The 26,473-nt window shown below is 36.9% G+C and overlaps 1 protein-coding gene across 1 annotated transcript in view; it reads right to left on the minus strand.

Annotated features, from left to right (window-relative positions):
• Positions 1-1,367: 1,367 nt before the first annotated feature.
• LOC139940384 (zinc transporter ZIP13-like) overlaps positions 1,368-26,473 on the minus strand; it is a 34,641-nt gene continuing 9,535 nt past the window's right edge. The window contains exons 2-9 of the mRNA XM_071936606.1: positions 20,913-21,017; positions 20,080-20,192; positions 19,200-19,505; positions 14,065-14,154; positions 11,868-11,918; positions 9,617-9,749; positions 7,883-7,982; positions 1,368-6,466 (exon numbers count right to left, since the gene is read on the minus strand). Coding sequence (XP_071792707.1) covers positions 6,391-6,466; positions 7,883-7,982; positions 9,617-9,749; positions 11,868-11,918; positions 14,065-14,154; positions 19,200-19,505; positions 20,080-20,192; positions 20,913-21,017 — 974 coding nt within the window. The 3' untranslated portion in view covers positions 1,368-6,390. The remainder of the gene's footprint in view (positions 6,467-7,882; positions 7,983-9,616; positions 9,750-11,867; positions 11,919-14,064; positions 14,155-19,199; positions 19,506-20,079; positions 20,193-20,912; positions 21,018-26,473) is intronic.

The raw sequence follows: 26,473 nt of genomic DNA on the forward strand, positions 1-26,473 counted from the left end.
TATTGAATAAAACAAATTCAATTGTTTTGCGGAAATTAATTTTATTTCACCAACCTATGTTTTTTTTTTAACGGACTCAGTTTTTGCAGTGTAGCTCTAAAAAGCTGACCGTAAAAGTAAACAAAAATTAACTTGGACTGCAATTGATTCTTGTGTTTGTGCATAATTTTGTATTCACAAATATTTAGATGATTTTCACTTTGATTTTTATTTTAAACCGCAGTACATTCAACCACCATCTGATGACCTAAACGACAATCCATTGCGGGTGGTCGCCATTCTGGATGAAATGCGTCTGGCTGTCGCAAGTCTCGATGCAGTCGTCAAAAGAGACTTCAGCTAATTAAACGCGCTAAAGGCTCCTAGTCCTACATTTATTTTAGATCAGGCATTGGTTTGAAAAGTTCAAGATACATGAAACAAGTCTAACTGCAGGAAAGACGTGGCTTTGAAAAGCTCACAGGGTAAATTAATTTTTATATAGATTTTTAAAAGAGAGTATTTTTTATAAAAGGTACGTATAAATAAATGTTTTATTTAAAATTGAATAACTGTAGTTTTATGAAACTACACCTATAGCCAATTTACCAAGTTGGTGTAATTTTGAAAGCATTTTATACAAAAAAGTACTTTTATAGTTCGTAAAGATATACACACTAGGGGTATTATAGCACTGATGTAAAATATAAATGATAATATTTGGATGAATGATATTATATAAATTTTAAGCTAAAACATGCAATAACTATTTTACACCACTTTAAGTGTATACTGTTTCTAGAAGTGCTGTAATGATCACGTGCGTCAAAATTGACAGGTAACAAACACCAATATGCTAATATCCTTTATAGTCTGAAGCAATTTATATACAAACATTATTTAGGGTCTTTAATTTGTGTCTAGACTCTTTCAAAGGCTCCACAGGTTTCGACAAAATATGCAAAATGGAATAGTCCAGATTAGAAATGGAATGGTCCAAATTTCACCCGCGATTCTATTTTGAGACAAAACGCTCACATGCATCCACTTATGCAATGTGTATAATTAAATTAATTTTCAATCACGATCAATTACGATTGGTGGGTAACTACAGAACATGGTGTATCAGGCACCCAAGGATGGAACAACCCCACCCCCCCCCCAGTATTGAATTCCCCCCCCCCATTGTAGTAACAGAATATTATAGGTTTCATATTCATCAGTGTTAATATAAAAAAGTACTTAAATTTTCAATAAAGGCTATAACAATTACCCAATAAGAGTAAGTAGTTTAGATTTCATATTCATAAGGGTTAATATAAAAAAGTATTTAAATTTTCAATAAAGGCTACAGGCAACACTGCAATTATGTTAACATTAGCATTTATTTGCATTGTATCTATACAAAATATATATTTATTTATTTATTATTTATATTTACATTGTTAATCGCAAATAAAAGTTAAGTAATTTAGCAAGATATCATTTGTCTTATTATTCTGTGGCCTATACCCCGTTTGTTGAAATCATTGTCTACTTTTAAGTTTACGCCAAATGTATGATATTCTCTTCTTCGGACACCATTGGTTCTTTTCAACTCACTACAACCCTCCTACTGTCTGACCAATTAGATTCATCCATAATGGTTTGGAACAATAGATAAACTGATAATCCGCAACCAATCATGTGATGAGTGCATTACACATTGATGTAGACCCAGCTCTGTGTTGCGTAATTTCTGTTGACATTCATTTGTTCTGTGAATCTAATGGAAAAAAAACCCTACATTTTTCAACGAGTTAAAAACACTGTGTGGATGTGTGTAAGTCCACATAGTGTTTCAAGTCTCTGCATTGTGTGGACCTCATTGCTCACAGAGTCCAATTTCTTACAGCTTCGTAAGTAGAAAATCATGCTTAACAATATTGTGCTTAGCAACAAATAAGCAGGGTCACAATTTTGAGCTTAGCAAAAATAAACAGGTTATCCATCACAGAGTGTATATGTGTCAAGGTATATTGACTGATATCCTTATTCTGGGCCCAATTGCATAGAGCTGCTTTAGCACAAAAGTTTGCTCAAGCAAAAAAAAACCTTGCTTACTAAAATCAGATTACCGGCCAAGAGTCCACTCAATTGTTATGCAGCTAAGTAAACAACAGCTAAATACCAGTCACAAGGAATGTACATGTATATGGCATGAAATTTTGGCCAGTAACATGTGTAAAATAAGCGAGCTATTTTTGTGCTTAAGCATTATTTTTGCTTAAGCAGCTCTATGAAATTGGCCCCAGGTAAGAATATGTTTATTGCGCAACTTTTCGAAGCAGCTCTGTGAAACTGGAACCCACTTCCACCCTTCATATGTAACACTTAATCAAAGTTATAGTTCTGTGCGCAGTTCTACCTTTTTATACACAACCCATGCAGTTGAATGGTTGGTCAAAGCCCTGAAAAATGACACCAACAGTAGGAGGGTTAGAGTGAATAGTTACATCATGTTACAACCAATATTATCTGGTAAACGTAGGGTGTCGTGGCCGAGCAGATGAGAGCACTGAACTCGAGCTCTGGTGCTTCTGTTTTCCACAGTGTGGGTTCGAAACCCGGTCGTGACACTTGTTTCCCTGAGCAAGACACTTAACTACAATTGCTTCTCTCCACCCAGGGGTAAATGGGTACCTGTGAGGGCAGAGATGGTTCTTGTGATTGAATTAGCCGAGTAGCCCATATTAATGTTGCACAGGCTGCATACTCCCCACCAGGGAGCTGAGAGGGAGCTGAGATGGTTTAAGGAGTGATTTAAAATCCAGTGACCAGATTCCGGGTGTGAAAAGCACTATATTAAAAACTGGTTATTATCATTATTATTAAACTTGACACACAACAATCTTTCCAATCTCCATTATTTGTGCTTGAAAAACGTGTAAACGACTTATTTGAGGTTAAGTACATTACTAATTACATGAACAATTAATCCTCAAACCACCAACAAATTTGAAAGCCCCCATACTTTTACAATAAGGCACCGAAAAACCCCATACACACAGCGTGTTATTGTAAGTACACAAAAACTAAAATCAACAATACACTGTTGCCGTAAAATATTCTGTATTCAATAAGTCTAGCCAGCCAACTCTTAAGTTAACATTTTTTTAAAGATCTGTGCCCAATTTCATAGATCTGCTTTAGCATAAATATTAGCTAAGCACAACAAAATTATGCTTTCCATCATAAGTTGCCAGCTAAATTACCATTTTACATGCAGCATCTGCAACTGGTATCCTGCTTATTGTTGCTTAGCAGAAATTTGGTTGTAAGCAAATATTTCTGCGTGAGCAGCTCCATGAAATTTCTAAAACTGTTTTAATTGTTCTGTTATTCAATTCAAAATTTATTACTGAGCAACTAATTTTGATAAGAAGATTGGATTTTAATTGTATATTCTACAATTTTGTTATGGTTGATTTTTGTAAAGGAAATTATAAATTCAAGTTTAACCTTTAAATCACACTGTTATCATTGTTATTTATACTTGCGAGTTAAGAAAAAATTATTTAGACTTTACATTTTTTTGGACATGATTAATAAAATCTCCACAAAAAAACCAGACATTTAAAGGCAAATGTAAATATACAAAAATATTGTGAAACATTGAAGCCATTGGACACTTGCGATAAAGGCCCACACTTCGTTTATCACAACTTATATATAAAATAACAAACTGAAAATTTAGGCTCAATCGGTCATCGGAGTCGGGAGAGAATAACGGGAAAACCCACCCTTGTTTCTGCACGTTTTGCCGTGTCATGACACGTGTTTAAAATAAATCCATAATTCTCGATAACGAGAATTGATAATTGAAAAATGAAAAGCATTTCATGGAATAATATTTCAAGAGAAGTCTTCCACCATTACCTTCGGTAAACCCTGTAAGTTATTTGTAAATCTGTGAACTTTTTCTTTTTTTTCTGTTCCGAAAGTGTATAATGGCTTTTTAAAGTTTTTGTGGCAACTAAAACTTTTTACACAACAAGATTGTAGCAAAAAATGTGGTTATGGCAAATAGAAAATATTTGTATTAAAAAAAGTGTAAATCCTAAGTTATTCGCGCAATTAAACTAAACTTCCTGGTTCTTCTCACCATACACTCTTGTTTTGCAGATTATGTAGAATTAAAAGCCATTCCAACAGCTTTTTACTGCATTTCTTTTCGTAAGCCTTGCTGGTTGCATGTTTCCCTCAATCCTACAATCTAGACTATTTTAAGAGAAAAACCAATTCCTATGTATATATATAGAAGAGTTTGCGGTAACACCATGTAATAATCTCTAAATAAGTTGGGGTGGTTCTGAAAAGAACCGTTGGTTTAACTCCACGTTTCGATCAGTATGCTCTGATCGTCTTCTGGAGAATGCTGGACTCTGATGCTGCATGCTGCTTAAGTACTGGGCGGCGGATTAGCTTGGTGATGCACGAAGGCAGGAAGTTGAACTCGATGATGCGTGGTGAAACCTGCTGTGGAGCCTTGGGTAGTGTGTGGGGGGTGTGTCAGAACCACCCCAACTCATTTAGAGATTATTACATAGTGTTACCGCAAACTCTTCTATATCTTATCTCCACCATGCAAAGTTTCAAATCCTACCAATTCCTATGTACCCTCAACTCCCCCTAATAATTTGAATCTCAAATATTTGTCTTATTGTTGCAGCCTCTTACCAAGGGGGGTTTTAAGCCTTCTTTTGGGTAAACTTGTATAAGATACAAAAACAAACTTAAAGTATTTACAAAAAAGAGGTTGTCGCAGAAGTAGTGATATATTACATTTAAATTAGTGATAACCTTTATTAGTTTATTTCATTGTGGCAGTTTGCATCAATTATCAAATTTCTCCTATTAATATCAAAAAGAAAATAATAATAAAATAATCAATCTATTTTTGTCTTCATTATTTAGCTGTGTACTATTACATCAATGGCAAACATATAAAACATGTTTGTACAAATCCAGTGGATGGCGCCTCATTGATAAAAAGCAAGAAAACATGTTATAAGATTTATACATTAAAAATGACTGATGGCCGGTGTCAGATGCAACTGTGTCCGCCACGCAATACTGTCCGCTCCGGACACTTTTGCATATGCAATCGTGTCTGAACCTACGTATATGCAACATGAATATTCACGTGTGTTTTATGATTGCAGCGAATACCCAACGGCCGAACATTTCCCATGTCATTCATGACATGCAATTAGCTTGTAAAAAAAATGGCGAACGTGTTCCGTCGACCAAGGGCGTTTAATTTACTGCAAGGCAGATTTGCACGGGGGCGGACATAACTGCATATGCAAATGTGTCCGGGTGGACACAATTGCAATATGCAGCAGCGTCCGGGCAGACACAATTGCATATGCTAATCTGTTCGGCGAACATTATTGCATATGCAACAGTGTCCTCCAGATAGTCTTGCATAGAGGACATAATTGCATGCGACACCGGTCTGAACTTCCTGATTTTCTCGATGATTTAACTTCAGCAGGCCTGGAATTAAATGATGGTTACAGAGGCCATGGCTGAGCCTGGACACGAATGTGATCGCGACTATTGATCGTCTAGTCGAGCCACAACTACTCGGTTACTCGTGCCGCCACCACTACTACAAAAAAACTCATCGACTACTATCAAAAAAGTCGCGACTACCTGTTTGACTATCCAATTGTGTCGCTCGCAACTATTCACGACAACATAATTTACTTACGAAACACGCAATCAGACATCAGTGATAAATCCTTCAATCATCTCAGCAGGAATTTTGCTATATTGTGTCTGCGGCAAACGTTTGCCGTAATGCATCTTTGGAACTAAAAATTAGTTGTGACTAGTGTTGAAGTCTCAACTTTTTGAGGCATATTTAGCTCAAATAGAGGCAGTCTAAGCGTTCCGCGGTTCAAGCATTCCATGGCAGACTTTCAGCCGCGACTCACTGCCCAGGTTTTGCAAATCACGATAAACGCCTATTTAATTTTCCACACGAAAATTTCAAATCACGTAAATCACTTTCTTAGTCTGTCACTGACATTTTTCAAAGACAATGATTGTTCAAAAAGCTCCAAAATAGTTTTGCAAAATAATTCCGCAGTTAGTCACTTGAACTTTTTCAGAATGACAATGTAAAGAAGTTAATTTAGTTATGACAATCAGGTTTAGACTTAATTGGTTAGAAGGTTCTTATAAGCATACTAAATTATGGCAAGGACAGCTTGGTTAAAAAAGAATACTCTGTCGATACTAACTTTAACCAGTAAAACAGCTATACTATACATGAACCCAACGTAAAACTAGAATCATAAACAGTAAACCTCACTAAACTGCTACTAACCAGGGTTAAAATGACGCCTTAAACCAAGTTGTTCAATCAACCACTAGATTAACAGCTCCCATGATGCCAATACCAACAAGTAGACAAATGATTTGTTTCACGGTCTCTCTGGAAAATAAAAACAAAAGGATCACCAATTATTGAAAAGAAAGAATGTAAATTATAAAATAACACAATCATGTCAATCAAAAGGTCAAGTTACAAACTCTACAAACATTTCTATTAAAGGCAGTAGACACTATTGGTAATTACTCAAAATAATTATCATAAAATCTTACTTGGTAACGAGTAATGGGGAGAGGTTGATAGTATAAAACATTGTGAGAAACGGCTCCCTCTGAAGTGCCATAGTTTTCGAGAATTTGATTTCGAGACCTCAGGTTTAGAACTTGAGGTCTCGAAATCAACCATCTAAACGCACACATCTTCGTGTGACAAGGGTGTTTTCTTCTTTCATTATTATCTCGCAACTTTGATGACGGATTGAGCTCAAATTTTCACAGGTTAGTTATTTATGCATATGTTGAGATACACCAACTGTGAAGGCTAGTCTTTGACAATTACCAATAGTGTCCACTGCCTTTAACTATGTACATTATCTGCCCATCTAGAAAGGGTCCTTTCTTTATGACCTGCAGAACACCCAAAGTTTTCACTTCTTTTGTTGTGGCAGGAGATTCTGCACCCCCCCCCCCCTGGAAATTCTGTCTAAAAGCGCCCTCTTTTGGAAAAACTTCTTTCAGTCTTTCCAGTCTCCTGACGATGACGATGACTAGGCAGTACAGTTAGTTATGATCCTATAACCTAAAGTAGTAGTCCAGTCTATTTTCTATACCATCCGCCCTGGTAATAGTTAAAAAGCAAGACAGTTCTTTTCAGAACTGAGAAGTCTCCCGAACCTCCGATTATCTACTCCGCGGCAGTAGAATAAAGCAAGACAGTTCTCTAAGAACAAACTCTACCTGGCAAGTAGACACAAACATGGTGTTACCGCAAACCAAATAGACAACTTCTTTCAGCCTATGTTAATATTTACCATAGAGCACACACGCTGGGGACAGTCCCCTAACCTGCCTGTACATGTATGGCAGGAGATTGTGTCCTACTTGTGTACACACTCTTGTGATAGCGCCCTCTTTTGAATCACCCTCCTTCAGCCCATGTTAACTTCCTATATGGGGGACTCCCTTGGACACCGGCTCAAAAGCTGGCATACAATTGTGTGTAACTTGACCACATTCACACTTGTCATCGTTCAAAGGTATTTCTTTATGACCGACACCAATAATTCTGTCAAAAATCAAGTTTTTGAAGAACTAATGTAAACTCCAATGTAGGTCCAATCGTAAAACTTGTTTCAAAATCGACATTGTAGCTAAATGCAATTCCTATGGGCTTCAGGTAGGGCCTTATCACTGGAACCAGTTTGTGTGAAGTGGGCGTGGCTTACAGTGGAATTACATCACATGACCAAAATTGACCAATCTACATCATGTCATTCATTATGCTAACAAGGTTTCTTACCTTGGGTTTGTTTCCTCTAGTAGATCAGGTAGAACAGTCACTAGGGCAATGTTCAGAAACCCCCCTGAGGTGAATGGTAGAATCCAAGCTGCACTGTCTCCTGTGATGCAATAAAACAGAAAAGTCAACTCTATTCTGTTTCGAGGGAAGAAGCGTATAGGCCAGATACAAAACGTTTCATTTGTAGAATGGTAGTGCAGATAGTAAAATATGTAGCTGTTTTGATATCAAGGTTTATTTAAAGGGAAGTTGCACGTTTGGTAATTACTCAAAACAAATATTAACTTAAAAACTGACTTGGTAACTAGCATTGGAGAGCTGTTGGTAGTTTAAAACATTTTAAGAAACGGCTCCCTCTGAAGTAGCATAGATTTGAGAAAGAGGTAATTTTTAACGAAAATAATAAAAGACTTCTAGCTAGAAGTCTTTTGCTCCTATCTATGTATAAGCACACAAATTCGTCCAACGAGGGTGTTCTTTCTCTCATCATTTTCTCGCAACTTCAATGACCAATTGAGCCCAAATTTTCACAGGTTTGTTATTTTATGCATTCGTTGAGATACACCAAGTAAGAAGACTGGTCCTTGACAATTACCAATAGTGTACCTTCCCTTTAATGTTTGAAATTCATGCAACATTAACTGTTGTGGCACTGTCTGCTGCCCTCATGTGGTTAAACCTGAATGTATAGCTGTACAAGCCTGAATGACAGAGGGCATAAACCTAGCCTGAACATCAGGTGTCACACTTCGAGGCTCGTGAATTATTCCAGGTACCAACCAGCCTGACCGAATTTCTGGATCTGTATGAAGTACCTTTGACCTCGCATTAATTTCACATGGAGATTTGCATTCAATTCACACGTACTTGTAAACATACATGTATTACAAAGTGTATAAAACAACACTCCATGATGTACACAACATTATGCACATGTTCGCTGCATGCAGACGATCAGCCAACCAGCCTGACCGAATTTCTGGATCTGTATGAAGTACCTTTGACCTCGCATTAATTTCACATGGAGATTTGCATTCAATTCACACGTACTTGTAAACATACATGTATTACAAAGTGTATAAAACAAAACTACATGATGTACACAACATTATGCACATGTTCGCTGCATGCAGACGATCGAAAGTGTATTAAGCCGACACAACATCACCTTGAACCAATCTTAACCCTGATGTATGGAAAGCTTATGTCACAGCACGTTTATCCAAAATATATCATTGAATCCAATGAAATCATTGGGCCTGTAAGACCAGTGCCTGTCTTTAATCTTGTGGATATGAACAGGGGAACAGTCTAGCATAAACAATGGACAAGTTCGAGCAGCAACCATTTGTCAACCACTTATCAATGTTCCATGGTTACCTATGCATGAAATATGTCCAGGGGTGGGTTTCACAAAGAGTTAAGACTAGTCTTAGCTCGAGTTACGACGAGTTACTGGTCCTTAATTAGGACTAGTCATACGTTTCTAATATCTCATACATGTACGACTAGTCCTAAGTTAGGATGAGTCCTAACTCTTTGTGAAATCGACCCCCGGGTACTAGGCAAAACCGCCCAATGGTCAACTATAGTTGACTAAAGTCCCTTGCTCAAACTTGCTCCTAGCAAAATCCATCTAAAAAGAACGTTTACAGACAAGCCATTATCATTTACCATGTAAAGGTAAATGTTGATATATCAGTCTGTAGGTTAACTGACAACCCTGACTCTTACCTGCCTTCTCAGCAGACTCAGACATGAGGGCCAGCAAGGCCCCACATAGACCCCCGGTGGCTGTACAGACTTGGGCCTTAGCTGCACGCCATCTGTCAAAACCAGATCGTAAAAGGATTGCAAAATCGCCAATCTGTGAAAGAATAAAAAGAATGAAAATGATAATATCGTTATTTGGCTCCAAATTCATTAATAAAAATGCTTCAAGGTGATTTGAACTTACACAACAGATTAAAGACACTGGATACCTTGTGTAATTGTCAAAGACCAGTCTTCTCACTTGGTGTATCTCAACATATGCATAAAATAACAAATCTGTTCAAATTTGAACTCAATTGGTCGAAGTTGCTAGATAATAATTGAAGAATAAAACATTGTGAGAATCGGCTCCCTCTGAAGTAACAGAGTTTTTGTGACAGAAGTAGTTTTTTTCCACTAAAATATTTGAATTTGATTTCTAGACCTGAGACCTCAAATTCAAAATCTGAGGTCTCAAAATCAAATTTGTGGAAAATTACTTCTTTCTCAAAAACTACGGTACTTCAGAGGGAGCCGTTTCTCACAATGTTTTATACTGTCAACTTCTCCCCATTACTTGTTACCAATTAAGGTTTTATGCTAATAATTATTTTGAGTAATTACCAATAGTGTCCACTGCCTTTAAAGGTGTTATACAGGATTGGTAGAGCTGACAAAATAGACAATGTTGATGTGTTATGTGATCAGCCAGTACACATAATAAACAAATCTGTGAAAGTTTGGGCTTAAAGCCATTGGACCCTTGCGGTACAGTAAAACAAATAAAAGTTCACAGATTTACAAATAACTTAAAGGGTTTACAGAAGGTAGTGGTGAAAGACTTCTCTTGAAATATTTTTCCATGAAATGCTTTACTTTTTAAGAAAATAGTAAAACAGTATCAATTCTCGATATCAAGAATTACGGATTTATTTTAAACACATGTCATGACACGGCGAAACGTGCGGATACAAGGGTGGGTTTTCCTGGGTTTTTTTTCGTCCGACGTTCGATTGAGCCTAAATTTTTACAGGTTTGTTATTTTATATAGAAGTTGTGATACACGAAGTGTTGGCCTTGGACAAAACTGTTTACTGAAAGGGTCCAATGGCTTTCAAGGCACTGGACACCATTATTATCTCGCAACTTCGACGACCGATTGATCTCAAATTTTCACAGGTCTGTTATTTTATGCATATGTTGAGATACACCAAGTGAGAAGACTGGTCTTAGACAATTACCAATAGTGACCAATGTCTTTAACTTTGGACTTTGTTTTTCAGGTTTCTGCAGCAGTTTTTACAAAGAGAGGGCTCTGCTTAACACCGAATTCTGTGCTTACGATCACCTAGCCTGAACGTCTGACGTCATTCTTCGCGGCTTGTGAATAACGCCAGAGACCGGCAACAAAAACTGGCGTGTAGTTTGACCTTTGACCTCCCTCATTTCACATAGAGATACGCGACGACAGGCGTCAGTACTGCATGTACTGTTGGGCATGGAAAGCTCATGTCACTGCACGTATCCAATGATATCATTGTAACCAATGGAATCGCTGGATCGAGCGGCGGGGACCTGTCTTTATCCGTTGCCGATAAAGACAGGGGCCCAGACTAACGATCACCATTCTGGAGGGTAGCACCAAATTTCTGCACTAGCTGTAAAGCAAAGAATGACTACTAACGTGGAGTAGGCACGCGCACAAGTCAAAATTCCCAGCTAACCCGTGAAATACTCTTCACACAAGCACAGAATTCCCTGCATCCGATTCTTTTGCTTATGGTAAGCAGAGCCTCGAAATTTGGCCCAGCTGAAAAGTTGCTTGCTTGTAAAATAAGCAAGTCTGGCCATGAAGGGATTGGCAGCTACGGCTGTTGCAAATGACAACCTATGCTTCAATGCATGTTAACATGGTGATCTAGCCATCTGTACATCCACCATTAAGGGTGCGTTCGTTTAGCTTCCCTGGGTCCTCCCCTGTCTGCCCAGGTGCGTTCGAATAGCTTTTGACGTCATTCCAGGGGCTCACCCGGGTCAGCCCCCAGTGCCCTGCTTGTGGAGTGGGTCACTTGGGGGCTGGCCCCAGGTAAACGACGTCACTACGACAGCGGTGAGTGGTCGTTCGTTTAGCTCTTGAGCACCGCGGGGTAGACCCAGGGAAGCAAAACGAACGCACCCTATATACAAAAGAGGCCTTACACATGTAGCAACCATTATGTGACTTAAGGCTTACCTCATGTGGAACCTCATGTAGCAGTATCGCCGCAGTTGTCAAAATCCCACACTGTAGAGAGATCAAAATATTCAGATATTAAAAATCTAAAACATTTATGAAACATCTGCTACAATTAATAAATGTTTATATTTGTAATACATGTACATACAGGGGTCTGAACAATATTTTGAAATTATAATAAAATATTTATTTTTATTATCAATTAGTTTTTCTCCACACAATTTTATGCATTAGGCCTACGCACTAAAATGTAGACAAATTTGAAAATAATTGATAGGGAAAACACTAAAAACCCTGAATAACAAGTTGAGAAACCTAGAATGAGGACCACGATAAAATGAAAGTGTATAACCAAAAGGTTCAGTCTGCCATTAATTAAATATATTTGTAAAAGGTTCAGGGAATCATATATGAGAAAATTTGAAAACATTCACAATTAAAACATTGAAAGAGTTGTAGTATCAAGATAAAAACTATTGGCTGCACTTAATAACAAAACGTGTATAGGCAAAAAACCCATAATAACATGAACTACATTAGCAATGTTCACATGTTGCTATACATATAGAATGCAGTGTTAACATTGTATGCAGGGTCAACTTATAGAAAGCCTGTAAGCACAAAAACTTGCTGTGCACAGACAATATCATCGAAGTCTTATATAGCGCACGTATCTACCAAACAAGGTACTCAAGGCGCTGAGTATATACAAACGTCCAGAAAGATAGGTTACTACAGTGATGAATTCTGAGACCCAATTATTTAGCACCTTATCAGGGTTTACAAGGTGCTATGGCGCATATAGTAGCCACAGCCAGGAACACCGGGGCGAACCCCTTCTCTTTTCGATAAGTGTACTGGGTTCTTTTACATGCGTTACACAACACACTGGACCAACGGCTTTACGTCCCATCCGAAGGACGAAGCAATGGTTAAGTGTCTTGCTTAAGGACACAAGTGTCACGGCCGGGGAAGACAAGTATTACTTAACAGAAATAGGTTACCAGACAATATTGCATCAAGTTTATACACTGTTGTGACTGGTCCCCATTTTCTCAGCAGAGAAATTTGCAGAGCAGTATTTTCTGCTTTTATAACAGCTTCATGAAACTGGGCCCCAGAGGGAATCCACAACGAAGTCTGCATTTGAAAGCAAGCAGCCAAGGGTAGAAATTGACATTCCATTTGAAACAGCATTAGCTAAATAGGATGAATCAAAACAATCCCCAGGCAAAAGGGAAGTCCACATGGATGCAGAGTGTCGATTAGACTTGATCTCAAGTCTGAGATGGCAGTTGTTTTGTCTGCATCAGCCGAGCAACACCTTCTTGTCTCTGTGCAATCACAGCCATAATGCTTCGGCCATGTGAAACTTAACATTCCCGTTCTGCCCCCCCTTCAATTTGTTAAAGGCACTGGACACTCTTTGATATTTGTTAGCATAAAAACTTATTTGGTAACAAGCAATGGAGAGCTGTTGATAGTATACAACATTGGGAGAAACAACTTCTTCTGAAGTAATGTAGTTTGTGAGAAAGAGGTAATTTCTTACTCAAATAATAAAAGGCTTCAGGCCTGAAGTCTATTTTGTTTAGGCATCTGAAAGCACACAAAATTGTGCAACAAGGGTATTTTCTCTTTCATTTTTCTCTTGCAACTTTGATGACCAATCGAGTAGAAATTTTCAAAAATTTGTTATTTTATGCATACATGTATGTTGAGATGCACCAAGTTTGAATACTGGGCCCAACTTCATGGAGCTGCTTAATCAGGCAATGTTGCTTAACAAGTTTCTGCTAAGCAAATATGTGCAGGATCAGTCACAGATTGTACATGTTCTATGCCAAATGTCCCATTGGCAGGTAACCTTGTTCTGGTAAGCATAACTTGATTGTGCTTAGCAACTTGTTGTGCTTGAGCGCTCTATGAAATTGGGCCCTGGTCTTTGATAATAACCAAAGGTGTCCAGAGGTTGATTTCACCAAGAGTTAGGACTAGATATTAAAAACTTAAGGCTACATTTAGTCCTAAGTTAGGACGAGTAAGACTTTGTGAAATCCACCCCAGTACCTTTAACCTCAGCATGATTAAAAATGAGAGCCAACATTGAACTGGGGGGGGGGGGGGTCCGAACGAGATAGGGCCGGGATTGTCTGCAACACCTTGTTGTCTGGCTGGATCTCAGTTTCCTTACCTTTTTACTGATGAGAAAGCTTCCTGCGATGGCCAGGCCATGTGTGAAGTTGTCAATGAAGTTGGCAAGAAGATTCAAGTACCCTGTGACCTGTATGAGTAGATGAGTGAAAAGAGACAACAGACGGTGAGTCAGATGACTGATAGCATATAAATATTATATATGGCATTATTCATATATGAGAGCAAACACAGTAGGGGTGACCACGCCTTTTCTGCAGCGGCCCAGTATTATATAATGAAAGCAAATGTTAACCTCCATGAATATTTCAATACTAAAAAATCATAAATTAGTGATTTTTTTTATGTGGATTATGTTCTCATAGAGGCAGGCAAAAAAACCTTATCACATCTTTAAAAACATAATTGTTGATTTGTTTTAGCTTGTATCAGTTTTGTTATAGTTTTGGCTGTACACATTTCCAAAAACTACTAATGACATTTACTAGTCAAATGGAAACACAATCTCTTTTAAATTCAAAACAGGCACGTCAGCAAAAATAAACTTAAGATTTTCCCCCCTAATTTCTGGCCGTGTACATTTCCTAAAACTACTGTAGTCACATATTAGAATCAATCAAAAGGAAAGACACTTAAACCGTCTCCTTAAATTCAAAGCATGCACATCGTCCAAAAACAAAGTCAAGATATTCCCGTGATTTAGAGCATGAAAGCACGCTCAAACAACCTCATTCCCTCAATCCAGAATCCTGAATAAACTCAGAATGAACAAGTGTGACGAGCCGCACACACCCCGCACCTCTCCAAATGGAAAAATCGATCGCTCGACCTTTTCCTGTTTGTTTGAATAGTTGAGGCCATTTGTGTGTAGTCACGATCTGTCTGTGCAGAGATGCGTTGGGGGATAAGAAATGGAAGCGTCGTTGGGGGGATAAGAAATGGAAGCTTTGGGAAACGTGAGGTGAATCAGGGAGGCAGAATGTGAAGCCTTAAAGGCACTGGACACTATTGGTAATTACTCAAAATAATTATAAGTATAATACCTTACTTGGTAACAAGTATTGGGGAGCTGTTGATAGTATAAAACATTGTGTGAAACAGCCCCCCCTGAAGAAACGCAGTTTTTCGAGAAAGAAATATTTTTCCACAAATTTGATTTTAAGACCTCAGAATTAGATTTTGAGGTCTCGAAATCAAGCATCTGAAAGCACACAACTTCGTGTGATAAGGGTGTTTTTTCTTTCATTATTATCTCGCAACTTCGATGACCAATCAAGCTCAAATTTTCACAGGTTTATCTTATATGCATTATATGTTGAGATACACCAGGAGAGAAGACTGGTCTTTGACAATTACCAAAGGTGTCTCCAGTGTCTTTAATGAAAATGAAGAGAAGAAAAAAGCAGTGAGATTGTCTAGTGATATGGTGTTTGATTTAGCAGGAGTAAGGAGGACGGAGGGGAGGGGGTGTGAGAAGACGTTCAGCTTCGAGCAAACAAGATGTTATCTCGCTTCTAGAAGCTTTCTGTTTTAAAGGCGTGTTAGAGGAACTCCTCTCGGAATGGAAATGTCAGTCTTTTATTTGGATTTCTTTCTTTCAATCCTTTTAACCCAATAGAACTGATATGTTTTCTTTCTTAAAGCCATTGGACACTTTCGGTAAACAGTATTGTCCAAGGCCAACACTTCGTGTATCACAACTTATATATAAAATAACAAACTTGTGAAATTTAAGGCTCAATTGGTAATCGGAGTCGGGAGAAAATAACGGGAAAACCCACCCTTGTTTCCGCACATTTTTCGCCGTGTCATGACATGTGTTTAAAATAAATCCGTAATTCTTGATATCGAGAATTGATATTGTTTTAATGTTTTCTCAAAAAGTAAAGCATTTCATGGAATAATATTTCAAGAGAAATCTTTCACCATACCTTCTGTAAACCCTGTAATTTATTTGTAAATCTGTTCCGAACAATCTGATTGGAACAGCCATTCAAATTTTACTCTGCTGTTAAAAAATATTTGGAGTCAAGTAGTTTTGATTGCACAAAGCTTTTTTTCTCTCAACAATTTTACCAAATTTTATTCAAGAACAAAAATGCGTGGGGGAAATGTTGGCCTTTTGTTTTGTGGAAGTTGTTTCCAGTTAAGATTTTGGGTGATTAAAGTAAAATGCCTTCAATGACCACCCACCTCCCCAAATGTTTTTCACTTATTCTTGATAGGAAGAAACTATTTAAATAATATTGAAGAATAAAACAATAACACTGTTTGAATGAAAAGAATACACATACCATCCAAGGTACAAACTTAAATTCAAACAACAATAAAGACGTCCACTTTGCAACCATCACCGTAGCAGATTTTCCAATAGTTGTAATTTTTTAAGTGCACCAAGCTGAAAACATTTGAATAGACATAAAGGCTTTAAAAAATATGGACATTTACTTGAGTTGATTAATATGTTTTTAAATTTTGTTAATGACCATTAAATTTCACTAAAATAATGCACAGAAAAATTAGGTAACCTTTTTTGCAGAAATTGTTGACGAAAATGTAATGCTTAGGCTAGTTAAAAAATATTTTCAGTTCACATGTTAAACAATACTTTCTGTCTGGTGTGAGGTATTAAATAGAAATGACAACCATTGGAAAAAAACCTTTAAAAGTGCAAATGCAAAATGACTTAAAGACACTGGACATTATTGGTAATTGCCAAAGATCAGTCTTCTCACTTGGTGTATCTCAACATAAACATAAAATAACAAACCTGTGAAAATTTGAGCTCAATTTTGTCGTCAAAGTTGCGAGATAATAATGAAAGAAAAAACACCCTTGTCACACAAAGTTGTGTGCGCTTAGATGGTTGATTTCGGGACCTCAAATTCTAAATGTGAGGTCTCGAAATCAAATTCGTGGAAAATTACTTCTTTCTCGAAAACTACTTCACTTCAGAGGGAGTCATTTCTAACAATGTTTTATACCACCAACCTCTCCCCATTACTCGTAACCAAGAAAGGTTTATGCTAATAATTATTTTGAATAATTACCATTAGTGTCCACTACCTTTAAACAAAATGTACCAACAAATGAATCAACTCAAACTATTTTCAGATTGTTATTCACCTTAAAAATACTTTCTGTGTGGTTTGAGGTACTTATTAGCATTGAAAAACTGCTGTAAAAGGTACAAAACGAAAAGTGATTTTAAAATTATACCAACAAACCCAAACTATTTTAAGTATGTTCATTCACATGTTAAAAATACTTTACTCTAAGGTGCAACTGCAAGGAGATTCTCTTTATTGCATTTCTCGTCAAAGGCAGGTTTAATTCTGTTTGACAAATTGACATGTATGAAAAAAACATAATGCACCCACCATAACGACAAGATGTCTGCTCAACAAGAACAACCGTAAAACAGAGGGACAACAGGCAAATGCGCAATAACTCCCGGGCAAACATAATGCAGCAGAGCCCATAATTCCTGCGTAAATTAGAGGTTTGAGGCCCAACTCTGCCATCGCGTAGTCAACGAGGCTCAGCCAACATCATTATCAACCCCCTTCCTCCTACCCAGATGCTCAATTATTACTCTTGAGTTTGTATTGATTAATGATGGATGACTTGCAATCTCCGAGGGTGTCGAGCCATACTGAATTCACAACAGGGCACACTGTTCTTTTAAAGGGCACGGTAACCTTTCGGATCTCAAAATGTCAAAAAGGCGTAACTGTAAGTAAATTTCCAGTTAAAATCTATGAGGTTCCTTCGTTCGCTGAAGATGATCATATACAGAGGTAACAAGTGAAACAACACTTAGTGAAGCCGTTAGCCTGAAGCCTTGTTCCCTTTTCTGCTCCTCAGACGAACTTCAGGAAGCTTTGTAACGTAATATTTGAAGCTCAAACCTTGTTACAATGCAGCTCACAGGGCTTAGTCAACTATGCGTTTTACTTGCCCCCAGGAATGTTTCAGTAACCCAGATTTTAAACATGTATTGTCATGTGTCTTTCTGATGAACCATTTTAATGTACAAAGGAATTACATTAACACACTCAAAAATAAATTAATACATTTTAAAAATGTATTTATTCACATCTGAAAAGGAAGACAGATGGGTGTATAAACAAGAAGGTTGCACAGTTTTTAGTAACCACAGGGCAAAGTTGGGAAATGACATTCACTAGCCTGTAGTTGTAGTATACTACTGGGTGATCTCTGATTTAAAATGCATTCCAGGGCCCGATGCTTCGGGCAAGGGCACCAAGGTTTTCTCTTCAAAAGGGCACCTCTATAAACTAAGGAAAATATATATTTCTACTTGGAACATTTCAAGGGACCAACTTGGTCCTGGAAGTTTGAATACGCGCGCAATCAGTTTGCCAGGTATTTCAGTTTTAAAATTAAATGGACATTAATCGTTGCAGTACCCGCTGCTTAAAGGGAAGGTACACGTTTGGTAATTACTCGAAACAAATATTAACTTAAAAACTGACATGGTAACGAGCATTGGTGAGCTGTTGATAGTATAAAACACTGTGGGAAACGACTACCTCTGAAAGAATGTAGTTTTTGAGAAAGAGGTATTTTCTCACTGAAATAATAAAAGACTTCTAGCTAGAAATCTTTTATTCCTATCTGAAAGCACACACATTCCTCCAACAAGGGTGTTTTTTCTTTCTTCATTTTCTCGCACATTCGATGACCGATTGAGCCCAAATTTTCACAGGCTTGTTATTTTATGCTTATATGATGGGATACACCAAGTGAGAACACTAGTCTTCGTAAAATATCAAACGTGTACAATGCCTTTAAACTTGGGGTTCACGCCACCTGCTTAGCTCAGTGGTCGAGTGCACTATAGTGGTAAGACATCTGCTCTAGCAATGCAAAGGTCAGGGGTTCGAATCCCACCCGAGTGATTTGCCTGTGGATTTTTTTCACAAAACTCGTAAAGGATTGAGCATACAGTGCTTAATATATATTTGGTTTGCGGTAACACCATGTGTGAATCTCTTTGCCAGGTAGAGTTTGTTCTTTAGAGAACTGTCTCGTAATCACATCAGTGTTAGAGAAGTAAACAAATGAAGCCTGAATGTCGATTTAAAAAAAAAAATGAAAAAAAATATATATATTTGAAAAAAATAAACTATAATAATATTAACAACTTACTCTGACTTTGGACTCTTTGCTTTCTTCTTTTTGATGATCCTCCACAGACTGCAAGTATCCGTTGTGATTATTGTTATCATGTTTGAGGGCGTGTCTGTTCGAAGCATTCCACCCATTGCTCTCACTATCCTTGCTCTTAACATGTCCATTTTCCTGCGTTTTCCTTCGTTTTCGGGTCTTGCTATTGTTCTTCGGCAAGATGTGGCCGTTCCCCAGGGCTGGAGCAGTGGTCGATGCTGACTTATTTGGAAGTGGGTATGTTTCTGGGTTGTGAGTTTTAGGCTTCTCTCCCTGAGGGTTTGCGTTCTGTGTATTTTGAGGAGAAAAGTTGGTTTAAAATTGCACAAGCCTGTTTGGTATGGTGGAACTACAGTGCGTGTACAAGTTCCCAAATTCAAGTGAAACTCATTGAAAATGTATATGCTTAACGGGAAATAAACTCTTTTAAAAGCTCAAAGTTTGGACAATACATGTTTGAAACTTTGGCAACTAAAACTTCCTTTGGGACAAGTAAAACAAAGAAGAGTTTACTAAGCTAGGCTACATAATAAAAATAAACTTGGCCTTTTAAGAAGGACATTTTATTGAGTACAAGGGCCCCCCTACATGTATAGTACATGTGGGCTTTTACATCCTTTTTTTCCCCAGCAAAAAACAACCTCGCTGATTTTCTGAGGGCCAAAAAAGGGAAGTCAGGTTGAAGTAGGAAGGAGATCATACGTGGGGCCTTTCTCGAACCTTGGCTTGGGCTTCGTCTCAGGCTCCAGCCGGAGCCCAAGCCCACGCCCCTGGTGTCAATGTTGTAGTAAACCCCTCCCCCTCTTCAAGAATAAAGTAACAGTCCTAATAAAGATAACAGTAAAAGAAACATCAATTTTACCTCTGTGTTTTGCTTTTCAGCTTCGTTGTCTCCAAACATCATTTCCAAGACGAGGAAAGCAAATATGCCAAAGATGACCCAAAGTCCGATGCTGACCTGGCCGGCATGATCATCTGCAAAACGGACATTTGATAATAATAAATAGTAAACAACAAGGGAAACTGACTGGGTAAATTTTAAATAAATTGGGGTTGAACAAAAAAAAATTCACTTAAGCGGATTTGAACCAATGACCTCCTGATTAAAAGGCCGGCGCTCAAAAATACTGACACAAATAAGAAGACCGCCAACATACATTGATAGAGAATTTAACAAGTTTTTAAAAAGGTGTTACAGGAACACGTTGCCTTGCATCGTTCGAGTTGGTTTTTGAAAAGCGTTTGTAACCGCTTGTTATAAAATGCATTTGGTTAGAAAGATGTTTTAAAAGTAGAATAAAATGATCCACACGCATTTGCCTTGAAATTGCGTGATTTTATCTTTACTTTGCGAACTAACACGGTCTGCCATTTATGTGGGAGTCAAAAATTTGACTCCCATAAATGGTCGACCGTGTTTGTTGAAGAGGTATTTAAAAGGAAAACCACGCAATTTCGAGTGATACTTGTGTGGATCATTATACTTTACTAAAATATCTTCCTAATCATATGCATTTTATAACAAAATTTTACAAATGCTTTTCAAAGACCAACTCGACCGATCCAAGGCAACGCGTTCCTTTAAATACTGGCGATTCTACAAAAAGTACCCAAACCCCAAACCCTATTTGGATGAACACTTTAAGAAAGTGAAAACAAAATGCTCTTCTATTTAATGCATCATACTCTTATTACCTGGTGATACATGAGACCAAGCCTCCGGTAACAGATGAAAGAAAACATCCCCAAGAAGCCCTCCTACTGCAAAGCTTAGTAGACACTTAAATTTGGCTGCTCCTTCTGCAAGATACAAATAATAAGAACATCTCGTTTACAACTGCTCTTACAAAAACGCACATTGGTGAACTAATTCGGGGGAAAATCCACAAGACCACAGGGCGTGTTGCTCAAAATGTTTATTGGACCAGAATTTGTTTTAACAGATATGGGGTGGATTTCACAAAGAGTTAAGACTAGTCTTTATCTATCGAGTTGGGAAATTTAATTAATTTAATATCTCCTAGGACTAGTCCTAAGTTAGGATTAGTCCTAACTCTTTGTGAAATTGACCGCCTGAGTCAAAACGACAAAAAACGTCCTGAAACAACTTAACAATGTACATGTACACCAGGCCTGATATGTACTTCATGGAGACTAGGAGGGCTTTTGCCTCGATGCCCCCTGGTCATTGCCTTGGTGCCCTTGAAATGCTCCAGTAAAATATTACATTTTCCTCATAGGGTGCCCTTTCAAAACGAAGCCTAAAGGCCAGAAAAACTCAACTTTTTTCATTTGAAGAAACACCAAGTCATGAAAGAGAAGATTTATCTTACTTAACTTTATGAGGACATAAAATCCACAGCTTATTAAAAAATGAGAAGGATACCGGATATTAACAAGTTTATGAAAACCATCACCAAAGGCACAAATCTCAATCTAACTGCAACCCAACAACTCCTGAGGAATAAAGCAACCTGGCATCAAAGCTGCTTCTACTATTCCTTCCAAGGCCAAAGGATGATGATAATGAAAACAATTTTTTTGCAAACTTGAACTTGCTAACCAGCATTTTTTGTGCTTGCACAGTCAACAAATTGATCAGCACAGAATATGGTTTCCTATGGGAAACACATTACAAGCTAAAACGAAATAAGGTGTATGCTGTGCGCAAATGGTTCCAAGCAAAACTTAGCTTAGCAAAGAATTGACCTAGTTCTGTAAAATTTGTAACTGCTGTTGAATTACAAAGCTCGTAAATAAAAAAGAGAAGTTCTTATTAAAAATATTGATTTATATGATTAGGCATTTGACTGTTTTGAATCAAAGTGTGTTTACAATGTTTTTCTTTGCTGAGTGACAATAAAAAAAAAACATATTATGATATAACCTTGTATATTTACCTATTTGTTTATTTATTTGTTTACTTATTTTTTGTATTTTTGTATTTATTTATTTATTTGTTTATTTATTCATTAAATTATTTATTTACATATTTTTGATGGATATTTTCTATTCTCTTTATAGATTTGGTCACTTAAATTTGACTTGCATTCTACTTGGATATTTATTTACATTATGTAAGTGTTTAGGAATTTTTCTGTTTTTGTTTGATGTTAATTTGTTTTTTACACTGTGCAAGTTCCTCAAATTTTACACTCCTAAAACTGGTTCTAATCTCACATAGTCCATGCTTTATATTATTTTTTGTTTTAGTTGCCAACTTTGATGTACATAGACATGTTTTATTTATAGTTAACTTTCCCATCTTTTTGTACATAAATTGTTTAATACATATTTTATTACTCGCTTTATTACTTGTATTACAACCAGATGTGGGGAGGCAGGTCTATGGACCACAGTAATTATTTTGCTTTTGTTTCTCCTAGCCCATCTGGAAGTATTTTTTGTATTGTCATGTATTGTTGAAATGGCTGAATAAATAATAATAATAATACTGTAGATATCAAAAACAGTTTTGTGTTATTGATTTTTTAACAATAGGATTTATTTTAGACATAAAATATTAATCAAATTTGTTCTAAAAATAACAGCATCAATGTCATAAATATTTTTGTTGACTTTCAATACCACGCAATTGATCTAGTGTGTAATATGAGTAAGGGGATTGTTTTGTCGATCGATAATTGCCGCACATTGTGCAAAAGTTTATAACAATGCACAGAAATAAACGGATTGTAATTTCCTGCAAAAGAATTAGGCAACAAAAGATTTTTCTGTGCTTGTGACGTGACAAATTAAACAAATTCTCACATGTGTGGGGAGACAAATCATTGCAGCCACAACTCTATCCATGGGTTTTTTACAGGCCTAGAATTTAATCTTTGGGAGAGCATCCACACCATTTGTATTCATGGACATTTTCATTCGTAAATTTTGAAGTCTATGGTAACTTTTGTTGGGGCACCAAGGCCATTAAACCTGGGGCAAAATAGACCATGGCCTCTGTGTAATCCAGACCTGATTTTAAGAGTTTAATTTTGTTGTGAAAAATCGCAGGACTAGTGCAAGTGTAATGTGCCCGCCATTGTTTGGTGGTTCATGTTTATATTGTGTGCAGAATGGGGGAATTGCAATAATTAGTGAAAAGGAAAAAGAACATTTTGCACCAAGACTTAACTGAAGGACTTGAGAATTCTATTAGTTGTTTGTAGACTCAGACGTGGTATATCATGCAACAAAAGATTTCCCTTGTATAGCAAAGCAAAATGCTACCTAAACTGTGTCAGTTGCTACTCAAAAGTCATCACTTTCTTACTCAATTTGTGTCAATATTAGCATTGAGTGTGCAGAAAATTTAAAACTTTTGCTTTGCAAAACTACTGGACGAAATCGTTCTATTTTATGACTCACGAGTCATACTCAGACTCAGACCACTGGGACTCAAGACTTATAGACTTGGACAGTTTGGAATCCACTAAACACTCACCGTGCATAAAAACATGCATCATGGCCTTTGTACTTTAAGTCTCAGATTTTAGATTAAGACTAACAGCGTACAATAGCAGTAATGATATTATAACATGTATAGTCAGGAGATAAGAACCATTATTTAACCAGCACAGATTGAGAATATTACCAGTTAAATAATTATACAAAGAGAAAGATGACCATAATGGAAAACCTTTTTTAAAGGCAGTGGACACTATTGGTAATTAGTCAAAATAATTATTAGCATAAAACCAACTTGGTAACGAGTAATGGGGAGAGGTTGATAGTATAAAACATTGTGAGAAACGGCTCCCTCTGAAGTGACATAGTTTTCGAGAAAGAAGAATTTTCCACGAATTTGATTTTGAGACCTCAAGTTTAGAATTTGAAGTCTCGAAATCAAGCATCTAAAAGCACACAACTTTGTGTGACAAGGTTGTTATTTTCTTTCATAGTTATCTTGCAACTCGGACGACCAATCAAGCTTAAATTTTCACAGGTTTGTTATGTTATGTATTGTTGATATACACCAAGTGAGAAGACTGGTCTTTGACAATTACCAATAGTGTCCACTGTCTTTTAAAGGAGTATACAAATTTAAAACAAAATACAAGAATCAAAGTGATGGTCAATTTCATTTTTTGCCTCAACTATAAAATTCTATGCCTGAACAAAATTGCTGGATCATCGCAGTACCCTCTGGCAAAACATAGGTTTCGAACTGCCTTAAGATACCGGGCAATCTCGGTAGTCTAGTTGGACAGAATTGCAAGGGTCTTGGGTTCGAATCCCACCCAAGTAGTATACCTGTGGTTTTTTTTTCACAGGAATCGGGTAAATACAGAGTATACAGTTGCTAACACACATCTGTCTATGGGTAAACACCCAAATTAGTATTCTTTATCCCGATGCAAATTTAACATCTATTAAAATTTCTTGACAAAATCTTTCCCTAATGAATACTGATTACTGATTGAGTGAAATAGTAAGTCAAACTTATACTGAATAGCAAGTCTTTAATGTTTACATAATCACAATGACTAAATTTTAAATACAATAGGCAGAGTGAGTTCACACCTTATCTGAAGTTTTACTTTATCCCAGGGGTTAGCAATGTTTGTTTTTGTGGTGTTATCTTTGTGCCAACCTATAGTGATTTTAAAACCACAGCAAGGTTATATACACTTGTAGTGTACAACAATAGATATACACTTGTAGTGTACAACAATAGATATACACCTGTATATGTAGTTCATTGACATATAGTAGGAAGCATTACTGTACCATGTACCTTGTGGCAATTAAAGGAACACATTGCCTTGGATCGGTTTCGAGTTGGTCTTTGAAAAGCGTTTGTAACCGTTTGTTATAAAATGCATGGGGTTAGAAAGATGTTGTAAAAGTATAATAAAATGATCCACACAAACACGCCTCAAAATTTCAAATTTTCCTTTTACTTCGTTGACTAACACGGTCAGCCATTTGTGGGAGTCAAATTTTTTACTCCAATAAATGGCCGACCGTGTTAACTAGTCGACAAGGTAAAAGGAAAACCACGCAATTTCGAGTGATACTTGTGTGGATCATTATAATTCTACTTTTAAAATATCTTTCTAATCATACGCATAAACGCTTTTCAAAGACCAACTCATCCGATTCAAGGCAACATGTTTCTTTAATATCAAATTCAAAAAACCAAATGTGACTCACTTTCAGTTTCAATCGGAAGGTATTAAAATACACGATTGGCCAGGATAAAAAACATACTAAATTTTAGAATGAAAGCTTAAAATACTGATTAAAGTCCTTACTTGCATAGTACTAGATTTTTTTTTCTTTGAAGTATCCGTTGAAATTCGTGAAAACTATATCTGAAAACCATTTTTTAGCATCCCTGCCTGCTGCCTTTTTAGAGGCAACCTCCTTTATTTTTTTGTTTCGCTTTAAAAAAAAAAAGGATAAACATTTTTTTAAACAAAATAGCCTGGCTGGTTGCCTTTAAAAGTGTGTACGGCGGCCATTTAAAGTATGTATATATCTGAAAACCATTTTTAGCGTCCCTGCCTGCTGCCTTTTTGAGAGGCCGCCTCCTTTTTTTGTTTTTTGCTTTAAAAAAAAAAAGGATAAACATTTTGTTCAACAAAATAGCTAGTCTGGTTGCCTTTAAAAATGTGTAGGGTGGCCATTTTAAAAATTATATATATAAAAAAAGGCCCTCCTTCTTCCTTTTTTCAAAATGGCAGGACGCTAAACGTGTTTTTTTTTTACCTTAGGGGATTTATTGCATCAAATTCCAGAGATATATTTTTTGGCAGGGATTGCCGACTGATTTATAACCTACTATTAACCTACAAGGACGACCTTGGGAAGTAAATCAATATTTTAAACTTATTTAGTATGAACTTTAACTTGAATTAAGCCTGGATAAGAGTCACCACTGACTAAAACTATGCCTCCAAACTTCAGGAGGTAAGATGAAATGATGGCATTTCCACCTTTAAAGTAACCCCTGTTGAAAGATTTGTTAAAAGGTGGCTTTTGGAACAGTATCCTTAGCACTAGAAAAGTGGATAGGAAAAGCATTTCTTTAAAAAAAGAGAAATAATTGGTACTTTTTTCAGAAGGCAGACATAAGTCTTTTGAGAAATGGCTGAAATTTCTCATCGCTGATTATATAGGAATTACAAGCCAGTATTATTGCCGAGGCTATTGCCTTCTTATCAACCTGGCCCTTGCCTTGGCTGGTGCCTCTTGAACAAAGTATTGCAGGTAAATAACAATAATAATAATATCACAGCATTTTTAAA

This window comes from Asterias amurensis, chromosome 8 (genome assembly GCF_032118995.1).
Source record: "Asterias amurensis chromosome 8, ASM3211899v1".
Taxonomy (NCBI): Eukaryota; Metazoa; Echinodermata; class Asteroidea; order Forcipulatida; family Asteriidae; genus Asterias; species Asterias amurensis.